Source organism: Aspergillus bombycis, assembly GCF_001792695.1.
Source record: "Aspergillus bombycis strain NRRL26010 chromosome Unknown contig00016, whole genome shotgun sequence".
In the NCBI taxonomy this organism is placed as follows: Eukaryota; Fungi; Ascomycota; class Eurotiomycetes; order Eurotiales; family Aspergillaceae; genus Aspergillus; species Aspergillus bombycis.
Window position 1 is genome coordinate 56,934 of NW_019170018.1, and position 12,669 is coordinate 69,602.

General features: G+C 49.7%; 6 protein-coding genes across 6 annotated transcripts; 4 read left to right on the forward strand and 2 right to left on the reverse strand.

Moving 5' to 3' along the window:
* Positions 1-533: 533 nt before the first annotated feature.
* ABOM_003372 (RTA1 domain-containing protein) lies at positions 534-1,424 on the forward strand (the record flags this gene model as incomplete). Its single annotated transcript, XM_022530502.1, has 2 exons — positions 534-705; positions 766-1,424. The coding sequence occupies 2 exons, from the start codon at positions 534-536 to the stop codon at positions 1,422-1,424; spliced, it is 831 nt and encodes a 276-aa protein (XP_022392160.1).
* Positions 1,425-1,675: 251 nt separating this feature from the next.
* ABOM_003373 (alpha/beta hydrolase) lies at positions 1,676-2,711 on the reverse strand (the record flags this gene model as incomplete). Its single annotated transcript, XM_022530503.1, has 2 exons — positions 1,676-2,500; positions 2,553-2,711. 2 exons carry the CDS (start codon positions 2,709-2,711, stop codon positions 1,676-1,678), a joined length of 984 nt encoding a protein of 327 aa, XP_022392161.1.
* Positions 2,712-3,820: 1,109 nt separating this feature from the next.
* Positions 3,821-4,366, forward strand: ABOM_003374 (uncharacterized protein; the record flags this gene model as incomplete). The annotated part of the gene is made up of 1 exon (XM_022530504.1): positions 3,821-4,366. One exon carries the CDS (start codon positions 3,821-3,823, stop codon positions 4,364-4,366), a length of 546 nt encoding a protein of 181 aa, XP_022392154.1.
* A 615-nt stretch (positions 4,367-4,981) lies between these two features.
* Positions 4,982-5,778, reverse strand: ABOM_003375 (putative allergen; the record flags this gene model as incomplete). The annotated part of the gene is made up of 2 exons (XM_022530505.1): positions 4,982-5,344; positions 5,371-5,778. The coding sequence occupies 2 exons, from the start codon at positions 5,776-5,778 to the stop codon at positions 4,982-4,984; spliced, it is 771 nt and encodes a 256-aa protein (XP_022392155.1).
* A 3,807-nt stretch (positions 5,779-9,585) lies between these two features.
* On the forward strand, positions 9,586-10,735 carry ABOM_003376 (isocitrate lyase/PEP mutase family protein; the record flags this gene model as incomplete). The annotated part of the gene is made up of 3 exons (XM_022530506.1): positions 9,586-10,069; positions 10,149-10,633; positions 10,685-10,735. The coding sequence occupies 3 exons, from the start codon at positions 9,586-9,588 to the stop codon at positions 10,733-10,735; spliced, it is 1,020 nt and encodes a 339-aa protein (XP_022392156.1).
* Positions 10,736-11,274: 539 nt separating this feature from the next.
* ABOM_003377 (DUF218 domain protein) lies at positions 11,275-12,075 on the forward strand (the record flags this gene model as incomplete). Its single annotated transcript, XM_022530507.1, has 1 exon — positions 11,275-12,075. The coding sequence occupies one exon, from the start codon at positions 11,275-11,277 to the stop codon at positions 12,073-12,075; it is 801 nt and encodes a 266-aa protein (XP_022392157.1).
* Positions 12,076-12,669: the final 594 nt, after the last annotated feature.

Genomic DNA, 12,669 nt, shown 5'->3' on the forward strand with positions numbered 1-12,669 from the left:
CGCAGTTCTATCGACTATATAAAGCCCCGGGGTTTACAATAGGAATAGCGATCCACGATGGAGAGCAGTTTCCCTTGTTCAGCAGCACCCGAATTACGAAAAATTGATGAGTATTTAAGGCTGAGTTGATTGGAAAGATTCAATGCCAGCAATGTAGCAGTACGTATTGAGTTAGACTCGTTTATACAATTTGCCATACTTCGTAAACTCTTCCGTGGATATCGTGAGAAGTACATCCTAGACACCGAGGAGCCGTATGCATAGGCTAGAAGACTGATCAGCAGTTGTTCCCCGATCCACTTCTGGATAAAGTAGACCGCGGGCTCCTCACGTATACACGAGCCAGCTGCTACGAACAGCCATAGTGTCTTATTCTCGGCCCATTTGCTTCGATGGGAGTATACGGTGCTCTTCATGAGTATTAATAGAAAAAAGACCTAGCATATAAAATATCGCTAGACTAGCACAGGGACCTCAATTAGTCCCCTCATACTACTCCATATCAAAAGGGAGAGCAGTCACAAAACCATAGGATGGGCGAGTTAAAGCCCCACAAGCACGTGTACTACCTATGGCTCTATGTCCCATCTCTAGGAGCAGCAATTGCCTTCCTGCTGTTTTTCGCAGCAGCGACACTGCTGCACACGTATCGGCTCATCAAACCCCGAACCTGGTTCTGCATTCCCTTGACCATGGGAGGAATCTGTACAACTCGCTTCCCCTGTTTTCATACTGCACAAACCTAGCTAACTGCTATCACCCAAGTCGAGATTTACGGATACGGCGGCCGCTGCGGCGCATATAAGAACACGGCCTCCCTATTCTCCTACGCCCTTTCCAACAACGGCGCACTACTCGCCCCCGCCCTATTCGCAGCCTCGATCTACATGGCCCTAAGTCGTATAATCCGCGCAGTACGAGGAGAGAAGCCCAGCATCATCCCCATGAAATGGCTTACAAAAGCCTTTGTCGTCGGGGACATAGCATCCTTCGCCGTGCAGGCATCATCAACAGGCCTGAGCGTTACCGGGTATGGAACGGCCGCCAAAGCAGTCGTCTTACTGGGCTTTTTCATTCAGTTTATATCGTTCAGTTTGTTTGGTGTGACTGCGGCTGTTTTTTATAGGCGTGTACTAAGGTCCCCCACGTCCGAGTGCTTCGATTCTAACTTGCCGTGGGAGTCGAGTCTGCATATGCTCTTCGCTGTTAGTGCTCTTATCATGATCCGATCGATATTCCGAGTCACCGAGTACTGGGGTGGGGAGCCCGGGTACTTGCTACAGCATGAATGGCCCATGTATGCTTTTGATAGCGTTCCTATGCTGGTTGTCATGGCTCTGTTCTATGTAAGGTATCCGAGTTGTATTCGGGTGAGGGGGCACGACGAAGAACAAAGTGAGAGACCCATTGATGCTGTACAATAGTATGGGAGATGAGCTTACGCAGCATAGGGTATCTTGCTATGGAATGAGATCTATACTCAATTTAAGTCATACGGGTCAGGTTCGTTTCCATACTACTGAACTCAGGATCTCTGCTGCGGCGAATCAAGCAGGTTTGCACAAATATGAGAATCTAGTCCAATGAAACATCATAATCAGGGCAAAGAAATATTAATCTATATTAATCGGTACATCATGAGCATCGCCTACTTATACATCTCTCCCATAACTGATTACTCTAGCCAAGCCTCCACGGCCGACTTAAGAGCCTTCTGCAACCACTCGTCCTCATACCGAGAGTCCATATCAAACCCATGATCCCCATCCCGCAATGCCAGCACAACTTTGTCACCACTTGGCAGCCCCTTTGTGGCTTCAAGCAGCCGCACCACAAACTCCTCCACGTCCTCCAGAGGAACCACGGTATCTTGACGCCCGTGCCAGATGGCAATTCCTCCCCGTGGGATACTCAAGCCCGGTCCCTCCAGTTTCTTGGCAGGGTAGAATAACTCTCGGTGCGAGGACGCCTCCGACTGGCGCTCATAAAAGCCAGCCAAACGGCCGTGCTCGACAGCCGCAAGCATGAATCCGAGCCGGGCAGGCGAGAGATCCGACGACACGACCGAGCCAGAAGCCGCAGCAGCCACGGTGTCGTCGATGATGGATTCGGGCGTATGTACGCCGAATGGTAAGGTTGTGCGCGGAGCCTGGAAGCCCGCTGAGCTGGGGTTCACCCACGGGTAGCCGGCCGTGGAGGCACGGATCTGGGATGGATAGGTTAGGGCGAGATAGAGGCTTAGCAAGCCACCTGCGGAATCACCGGTGGTGAGGATGCGGGTGAGATCTATCTCGGTGGGCGTGGTGTGGCTGGCGAGTAGGTCGGCCAGAGCTGGGGAGTGGAGCCATTTCCAGAAGTCGTCGATGTCGTCGTAGATCTCTGCGCTCGTGGACTCGGGCATGAGCCGGTAGTTGGGGCTCACGATCACGGCTCCATGTTTGAGGGCTACGTCCGCTGCCCAGTGGGGAAAGAAATCCATGAATAATGAGTCACAAGCAACCTGGACGTTTTGTTAGTGGCTATGCAATAGCGATTGCGCTGTGTGTACTTACCAGGGCACCACCATGGGTGCGGACGAGGATTGGCCGTTTGCCGGTATAGGCAGTTTGAGGAATGAGGATGTCCACTCGAATGGCATGGTCGCCAATCTGCTTGTATGTGGCCTGAATGACATCAAAGCCTTCAAGTTTAGGATGAGAGGGGACAGGCATTGTTGTTGATTTGAGAATTGTCACGGGAAGCTGGCTTGGGTTGTATGAATGTGTTCTAGGAGGTTATTGATAAACAAGTAAACTGTACTCTGAAGGAAACATGTAGAGAGGCCCATGGTATTTATACACAAGATGCTTCATTTTGAGAATGAAGGATTTATCATCGCATGGCGTGAATCGGACCGTCGCACACTTAACTAGGGCCAAGTTGCTCCGTGTTTGGAAAGTCCCCGAAGGGCAATATAATTGCTTATCTAACAATTGGTTCCGCACGCACGGTCAATATTAAAGGAAATCGGAAGGATTCCATTTATGTGCACGTCAAGGCGACGCTAAGTCAGAGATCTTGACTCTATTGGTCAATCTGGCCATAGATATGAGGCTAAATTTGTTTAATCGGCATCTGGTCAGCACTAATGGGCCGAGTCGTATTCCATTTGGGGGTCAAATTGGAAAACCAAGTTTTTACATTTCCCTCTTTTTGCCTAATTCATTGACTCTATCTTTCTCCTGATTGGCTAGTTCGTATATAACCTACATCTAGATGGTTAAACGGACCGGATTGAGAAATTTGGAGTTCTGTCCTTTTCCCTGTTCAAGACAGGTAACTCGCTTGGGCGATATAAGGAGATATAAAATTTGTTCATTACAAATTCCCAACCTTTTGCCTCGAAGCCGCTAAACCACAGGCAACACCCCAGAGGGATTGAATACAAGTGAACATCAATTGGCATCGCCGAACACGGTCACCCTGTTTGCTTATATGAAGCTTCCACAACACCAGTTACCGGACTAAATGTGCAATGCAAGAGTGTAGAAAAAGAACATCTTATGCAATAAATCCCCGGAATGCGAAGCGACAAATCTATAGAAACAGCACTTCAAATGCGACTATACCCCAAATTTATGCAAAAGAGCATGATTGCTGCGAATAGGTCTGAGCTCATCACGTGGTTCGTGCCGGGCTGAAGAAATCATGATTAAACCTAATGAATAATCTGCATACAAACAAGCATCTCAAATCCATTCACAACATATAAATACCTTTAGCACAGCCACACCCATCATTAAAATTAAAAACTTGTGTTAATAATACGGAGTGAAGGAAAATGTCCTCCTTGTGGCGCCGAATGATTCCCCAACGCGTGGCCAACACCGGGTCGCAACTACGCGACCACCAAGCCAACGAGCGCACCTTTCTCTCCTGGACCCGGATGGGCCTGGGCTTCGCCGCTATGGCGCTAGCCCTCGGCCGCCTGGATGCAGTCGACCGCATGCTCACCTCCGCGCTGTCCAGCAGCAAATTGAACCTGGTCGTCGGTTCGGATAACGGCACAGCCACGGTCGCAGCCACTCCTGTGCAGTCAGGCGGTACCAGCCACAGCAACAGCCAAGAACATTCAAGCAGTTTATTATTTTTCGACCACAATGGCGGATTCTCTGCCACGACTTTCTGTCAAGCCATTAGTGTCTGGTCGTTCGGGTATGGCATTTTTCGATATCTGGCAGTGCGCAAGAGCTTGCTCAAGGGGCAGTTCACACCGGCCATCTGGGGGCCTGTGCTTATGACGTCTGGGTGTTTGGGGGTGTTTGGGACCATGGGGATGTGGGTTGAACAGAAGAATGCGGCGAGGATGTCGAAACATTATTCGTGATCGTTGCTGGCATACAGACCTATCTGTCTGCCGTGGAATGGTGGTATATATGTAGTATTTTGGATACGGGTGACCTGGCGGTCCTGGGAGGACCGGTAACAATCAAGTAGAGATAGGTATACATCTTCCGAGAAATACTTGTCAAAGATGAGATATAATGATAGACAAAATAGTATCAATGAGTGATCTGTCCGAAAGTGACCATAGTGTCGGTGAAGATATTATAGGTTGGACAAATCTAGGGCTAGCTAATCAATGTTAGTAAACGTTTCCCATCGTCATGCTCATTTTCCATATCCAGAGTTTCCACCTCTTCTAGGACCGAGACTAGCAGATAAATGTCATACTGCGCAGTACAACGATTGTCGATCATTGTCCATTCGGGAATAGCACACAACGGGCGATTGCAGTCTTCATTCTAGCCCAGGGTATCAACATACCAGTCCATTTTGCTACCCTAGTCGGAAGCTGGGGAGGACACTGATCATGTCTCGAGATTACCAAATCCGCCATCAAGGGAACTACAATACAATGCATAAACACAAAGGTAAAATCGTAAATTGTTTCATCACATAATCTAATCAATCATCTAACTTTTATCCCAAAGTACATGGCTTAGCCGCTGTAGTCGATAGTAACAGCGATACGGACCGGGCCGTCGCCAGAGATATTACCACCGATACCACCGATGTCAGTCTCGGCAGTGGTATAAGCATTGTCCACCGATGCGGCACCGGGAGTGATAGTAGAGCAGGTACCGCTGAAGACGTCACACATCTTCATACCCTGGACAGTGAGACCAGCGTTCTGGGCCACAATAGCGGAGACATCGAAACCGGACCAGCCCGAGTTACCGTTGCTGCCGAAGTCAAATTCACCCCAGGTGGAGGCGTATCCGCCGCCGGAGTCGGTGGGAATGCTGCCGGGAGCCGCAGCGAAGCCACCGTTCGTGTCATCGTCGAAGGCAACGTACTTGGTCTCGCCGGCGTGAGGGTGAAGGTCACGGCGGCGTTGCCGTACCAGCCGTCCATCTTGCCGTCAGGACCATACTTGTTCCAGAAGACAACCGTCCAGGCCTCGGTGTTCTGGCCCGAGATGGCGGCCACGTACTTGTAGTTCGAGGCGTCGCTCTCCGACACCTCAATGATATTGCTACCCCAAGGGTTGCCGACGTTGCCTTGGTAGGTGATATCAGAGCCGCTGTTGGCAGTGGAAGCGCCAAATCCGGCAGTAGAGTAGGATCCACTAGCAGGTGTGGCGGTCCAGGATCCCCCGGAAGAAGAGCCAGAGGAGGAGGGAACGGCAGACGAAGTGGCGGCGGGTGACTGGCGTCTTGCGTGGCCGTGCACGCGGTGTGCAAGGGAGCCAGTGGTGAGGGCTGCCAGCAGCAGGAGGGACTTTGTGAACTGCATTTTATTGAAAGAATGGACTTCGCGTCAAGCGATTGGTAATGATCGAAGAAGTACGAAGTGAAAGTGTTACAACCGGGTGTTGTTGAGACTGCGTTTATAAGGAATGTGGGTAGTTGGAAGAAAAAATCCAGACGAAGGTGATGACACAAAGATCAAGTTCAGGTCCTCGACATGGGAATTGGGCGCCTCTATATAGCCTTCTGGAATAAAACTTTTACCCCGGGGTCAGCTGGTTCAGCTTCTTGAGCACGGTCTCGACCATCCATGGTGTTCGATGGATCTTCCAAACGTTGACGACGGCAGATGGGGCAGGCGGAGTGCGTCAGCAGAGCGCCTCTGGTGAGTTTGCCATGGATATGTCACCAATGGATCTTGGGTTTCAAGGGACGAAAGAGAGCTGAGTGGACAGCAGGATGGGTTGACAAGAAGACATCCCTTAGCCTCCTCAAAAAGCACCCCGATTGGTGGCTGAAGGATTCTGGAATATCCACCCTGGCTGCTAAATTTATGGAACAGTACAGTGTTCCTGAATGTGAAAGCGGGTCAAAGCCATTGGCCACACTGTATTCAGTGTCAATGGTAGTTGCTCCGGTGGGCCGCTTATGGACGAGGTAAAGGATCGGCGTCCTGGCATTCCAATCTCTTCACCCGAGTATCCCTCAACCCTACATGCAGAACTCTAGGGTCGCAGACCAAAATGCTCACATTGCACCCTGCTTAGCAGTCATAAGGTTAGGCTTTTTTTTTGTAGCCAGAAATGGTAGCAGACTGAAGCCTATCACACCCATCTACCGGCAACGCGGACAAAGCCAAACCACAACAGAAACGGACAAGGAAGGGCTGGCAAAAGTTTGACAAATCTCGGCCAAGCCCGCAAAAGTGGGTCAAGGACAGAAATTCAGACGCAGGTCTTGCTCGGCAAGTTGAGACGCCAGCGTGGAATTCTTCTGCACCACGATTGATTACCATTCAATACAGTCTTGTGTGTGGAGCCGCCTCCACAGTTGGCGCTATCTTGTGATGATCGAGCTCCTCATTGAGTCGTTGAATCATTGAGCAGTGGAGTTCAGCGTTTTGAATTTATCGTGGCCCTACTACATGTGTGCCCTCCGTGTCATGATGCCATCTGTACTGGAAGTTTCTCGCTGCCGACTTTTGTCTCATCGTGGCTTGACAAAGGGATAGGGCAGCCCCTTACCAGGACTTAAATTTACTATTGGTTTTTGACCCATGGGAGGCGAAGTCTGGGCCAGGGACAGGACATCCGCTGGCCACTCATTCGAACTGACTAAGCTCGCTGGCAGTCCGGAACAACCAATGGGATTACAATCCATTGCAATTCCAGCATTGGATAGGGACTCGTAACAAGCTAGGGGTCCTAAAACCATGGGTAATTCGGTTGTTGCCCTGTAAATGGAAAGCCGGAGTGTTGTGTGTTACGTCCTCCTTAGGGTTTGTGGGCTACCAAGTCTGGGGCCACGTTTCTGGCGCAACATAACACACCACAAAGAGTATCTTGGCAAGGGGGGTGTTACAGATGAAGCAATTCTATTGCTCCTAAAGATCCATTGATCCTACTAAGAAATCGAGACATGACTCTTAATGCAACCTCAGGACCCCAGAGGATGGCTACCAGCGCCAAGCGCTCGATTCATTGAGATACTGTTCTTTCACCCCGGTCTCGCGCTAACTTCCAAGTCGCTCTCCACATGATTCTAGACATTCAGCAGCTAGGTCAATACAGCATCCGTGTCGAATCAGACTTCTATGCCTTAGAGAGTGGACCACTTACTTAGGGTCAATGTCCCACCCGTCTGGTTTTCTCACGCCGTCACACCCACACATACTCTTTTGGTCTCTACGAACCTTCCGGCGAAGTCTCTTGGTCAAGGTTCACCGCGGATAGGAAGCCCTGCAAAAAACGCGAGTTCGCGGTAAAACTCAATTTTACCGTTCAACGCATTAAAACTTCAGGTGAGTCGGAAAGCCGGAACCAAAACCTGCTTGTGACAGCCGCCCTATGAGCACTCCTACCACTGATTTGTAAAGAGAAGAGTTTTCTGTATCTTGGATAGAAAATTGCCATCTGCTCGCATAGCCACGGTGGAGCGTCCGGTGGTATACGGGAAATTTTGTCCAGATGGATTGGACTACCATACACTAGCCCTTGCCATCGATGCAAAAGCGTTTGTAGGAGGCAAACGCTGCCACTACTATATACTACACGTGGATAAGCGTGTTTTCAGCATCAAGCCGTCACCACTTTGAACCCTCAGTCTTCGCAGTTATAATAAATCAGCCTAACAGACCCTGTTTGGCTTACTCAACAAGACCCCTGCCCACAGTACGGACGTAGAGTTAGATAAAATCAAGGCCTTCAGGCGTTCTAGCCAGACAGAGCGGATCCTGCTAGTGGGTAGTTAGTAGTCTGCCATAGCCGCCACGTTCTGAACGACCCGCCTGGGTTCCCTTAGCCTCCGACGCCGCGTATTCGCGCCAATTCATGACATCACATTTTCGGCAGTCTCTGTAGGTCAAAGTGTCCATACCAGCGAGCAGTGCCGAGGTCAATGTGTTTTGATGGTCACAAAAGCTGCTTATTGTATCCACAAGCTATTTCTATGATGGAGGACGGACTTCTCGGCACCTACCTGAAGGCCAAAACTCGGAACGGTTCCCAGCTTGCCTCATTTTGTGAGGTATATTATCGTGGAAATCATGATGTTCGCCACCAAAATCCAAAATATATCGTAGACAGATGTCCTGTTCATAATGGAGCACTAGTGCGATCCGTCAATTCAACTATCACCCTTCTAGTGTAGAAACGTTCACGTCCAGTTCTATCCAGCGCCGGACTTTGTTCAGTTCCTCTCTGTGGCATCGTGCATCCATTTAAGAGTAATCGTCATTAATCGCGCATTGGAAGGTTACTATCTCCGATAATCCGCGCGACTTTACGGCGTGTTCCCAATGGCTAGGTAACATTGCTCTGAACAGTTCGTGCTACTTGCCACCGGTAAGATTGCTGTTTCCTCTGTGACGGTGGAGGCAATGTAGAGTACCTAAAGAAACACGGGCTCCACTCGGTTCTTATGTTGCCATCCGGAGATCGTCGGGTGAGTCTCATACGTCCTTGGCTAGTTCTCGTGATTATATAGTGTTTCCTCTTTGAGACACGATTCTCTTCCAAGCAGAAGAAGCCTTCTGCGGCACATTATGTATGCCGCTGAACTATCTTCGAGTATTTCTGCTTGGCGACACCACTCGATATATGTATGAACGAGATATTTGTCCGATTTTATGTGCCACATGTAGATCTTTGGCTGACATAGCACATATTCATCACCTTCTCAACGCGTTTTCGACGTACCAGACATTAATTAATGGACTAAACCAGATAAACCAGACACATATTTACAAGTCGTATTTCTATCATTAAAACCATGAGCACTCGTATGAAATGCATATTTCGATGGAAACGTGGCTATATAACCGCATCATACATTCTCGGCACATTCCCGTGACGAGGCACATAATCCTCCCTGACAGACAGGTGACAGAACAGCCCTAAGAAGACCCCCTTGAATGCATGCAAGTAGCATAATTCCATGCAAGTGGAACAGTGCAGATCACAAACCTCATTCGCCAATCCAATGCATCTAATGCATCGAGACCAATCTCTTGGCAAGAAAACAACAATGTCCAATGACGACACAACCCCTCAACCCCTCATCCACAACAACAACAACAACAACCACATACCAAAACAGAACAAAGCAATACTCTAACACCAGTGCCAAACCCATAATGTCTCAAACAAATACTCCCTACCCTTTCACATTCACCAACCCAACCCCAACCCAGTCCACCAACGGAGCAACCCAAACCATAACCCTCACCATCCCCAATGTCCGCGGCACGATCCCCTCCCTGCAAACATCCCGTCTCCGCACAATGATGCTCGAAGCGCGTCGCGATCCCTCCAAGATCCTCGCCTTCCCGTGTAGCTACGACGGCCTGTCGTCGCGGCTGATCGAGGAGGCCGGCTTCCCGATGCTGTTCTTATCCGGCTTCGCGGTGTCCAGTTCGTATGGGCTGCCTGACACGGGGTATATCGCTATGGAAGAGATGTGCGGGAAGGTCCAGGAGACGGTGAGGGTGACGAGTCTTCCTGTGATGGTCGATGGGGACACGGGGTATGGGAGTCCGATGAATGTGCGGCGCACGGTGGAGGCGTTCGCTGCAGCTGGGGCGGCGGGGGTGATGATCGAGGACCAGACGTGGCCGAAGCGTGAGTGTATCTATCTACCCTAACTTCTCCAGCAGAGGGTTATACCAAGTAGTTACTGACTGTGGGAAATTGGGTATAGGATGCGGTCACACGAAGGGGAAATCGGTTGTTTCGCGCGGCGAAGCCTACGCGCGGATCCAAGCTGCGTGTGACGCCCGGAATGAAGGACGGGATATTTTTATTCTTGCCCGAACGGACGCTTTGATCCTTGGATGGGAGGAAGCGATGACGCGGGCACGGGAGTTCAAGAGACTAGGGGCCGATGCGGTGTTTGTTGAAGCCTTGCCGGATAGGGAGGCGATGCAACGCTGCGTTTCGGAGTTGGATATGCCCATGCTGGCTAATATTATTGAAGGGGGCAAAACGGAGAATCTCTCTGCGAAGGAGCTTGCGCAATTGGGTTTCGCGGCCGTGGCATATCCGTGGACGTTGGTGGCGGCGAGGTTGAAGAGTATTCGGGATGCGCTGGAAGGGCTCAAACAGAGCATGGTGGAGGGCACGGCACCACCTATGATTCTGGGATACCCGGAGGTGTGCGAGGGAGTTGGGTTTAATCGATACTGGGTATGTTTCGACATCGACGGCTGATTATGCGCATCACTGACTTTTGAATAGGATCAAGAGACACGGTACGAATATGATCAAAACGGACTTAGAAACCCTTAGTTAGGAATCATTTGCTACTGGTCAACTTATGTCTATCGGTACGGTTTCTTAAATGGTGATGTACTTTACGCCATAAATACTTTAGCCATGCAACGAAAAGTTTGGAGAATGTTTGACAGCGAGGCAAGGTTTGCAAATATATACCAACCGATGCCTACCAAAAATGTCACTATATGGCAGCGAAGGTGACTTGTATTCCAGAAATCAAATATAACACATACAATGATGATTTAGCCTCGATCCTAATCGAGCGAGGGCAGTAGCAAGGTAATTGATTGAAAAGAACTGGGGTACAGCGAATCACCTGCGCGACGCGTGACTACCCGAACGAGGAATCCGTGCCGGTGGAGCTGAGTACAAACACAGCGGCTATAAATGGAAACCAGCCCCACCGGACTAGAATTTATCACAATGAATATAAAGCGCCAAAATCATTTCAGGTCCCTGAACATAGAATTGACAAACTGATGAGAAGAGAGAAAAAGCCGAGAACAAAATAGTGAACCAGATAGAAAAGACATCACTCAGTGAAAAGAAGAATGTCCTCCGAAGCAACAGCCCAAGATATCAATGTCGTGGCTGAATATCTCGGGGATCAACAAGTCCAAGACCTATCGTCATGTCCCTCGGTGGACGGTATCGTCATCTGCGCGTCGGCAATTCTGTATCAAGCCGAACGTCTGTTCCAGGTACTACAAGAGCGACCGTCGTTGAGCAAATGTTTGGTTCTATGTGGTGGCGTGGGCCACTCCACCCACTTCATGTATGACGCTGTCGCACAACACCCTCGCTTCTCGCAGATCGCACCAGAGATCCACGGCCTCCCCGAAGCTCGTGTCTTGGAGAGGATCCTGGACACGTTCTTTGACCGATCCGCCATCACAGCTGGAGGCTGTATGATCTTAGTCGAAGATCAATCCACAAACTGTGGCTTAAATGCCTCGTTGAGTCGGAAAGTGCTCGATACAGCTGGCTTCCGAGCGCTCCAGACGTATATGATCATTCAAGATCCTACGATGATGCTGCGAACAAAAGCCTCCTTCCAAAAGGCATACGAGGACAGGCCGTCGCCTCCGACTTTCATGAGCTGTCCGATAATCGTCCCGCATATGCAGAGCTCAGAAGGTGGGGAGCTGAAATATCAAGACTTACCACTGGAAAACACATGGTGGCCACTGGATCGATTTTTGGAGTTGATAATGGGGGAAATCCCACGACTGAGAGATGATGATAGCGGTTATGGGCCACGAGGGAAGGGGTTCATTCCTCATGTGGAAGTCCCGGGGCATGTTGAAGAAGCATGGTCACGACTACGGGTGGTTTCAAACACCTGTCGGTGAATCTTTCGCTGTCGCATAGAAGTAGAAATCCCATCCTGATGAATGATCGTGCACGGACCAGGTGATACCTTTACAAGAGTCAAACCAACGAACAACTGGAACTCTTCTACCATGAATACAACCCAAATCCCCAACCGAAGGCATCTTACTCTCATTTCCTGGCACCGTTAAGCATTCCTAACTCTATTTGACATACGGTCTGTTGATTTCTATCATGATTCATCACGATGGAATCATTGATTGGGAGCTTAGTGGGTGGTATCCGGAGTACTGGGAATTCGCGAAGGCTGTGTATGTGTGGAGATGGCAGAATGATTGGGGAGGACTATCTGATGGACATTCTTCAGCCATACTATCCCGAGCATGCGTTCTACTTGTTTGTGTCAAAAGTACTATGGCCAGGGCACACCAACGCCAGCAAGAAGCTGATGAACCATTCAGTTCACAATAGCTTGGACAGGCTCCCTTTCATATATAGTAACCACCGGATGTACACCAAAGCGTATAAGGCTCTCTATCTAAACTTTATATACAGGCTGAAAAGCACCCCTCATCTTAATCCTCCACACTCTAGGGAACAGGATATTTGGGCGA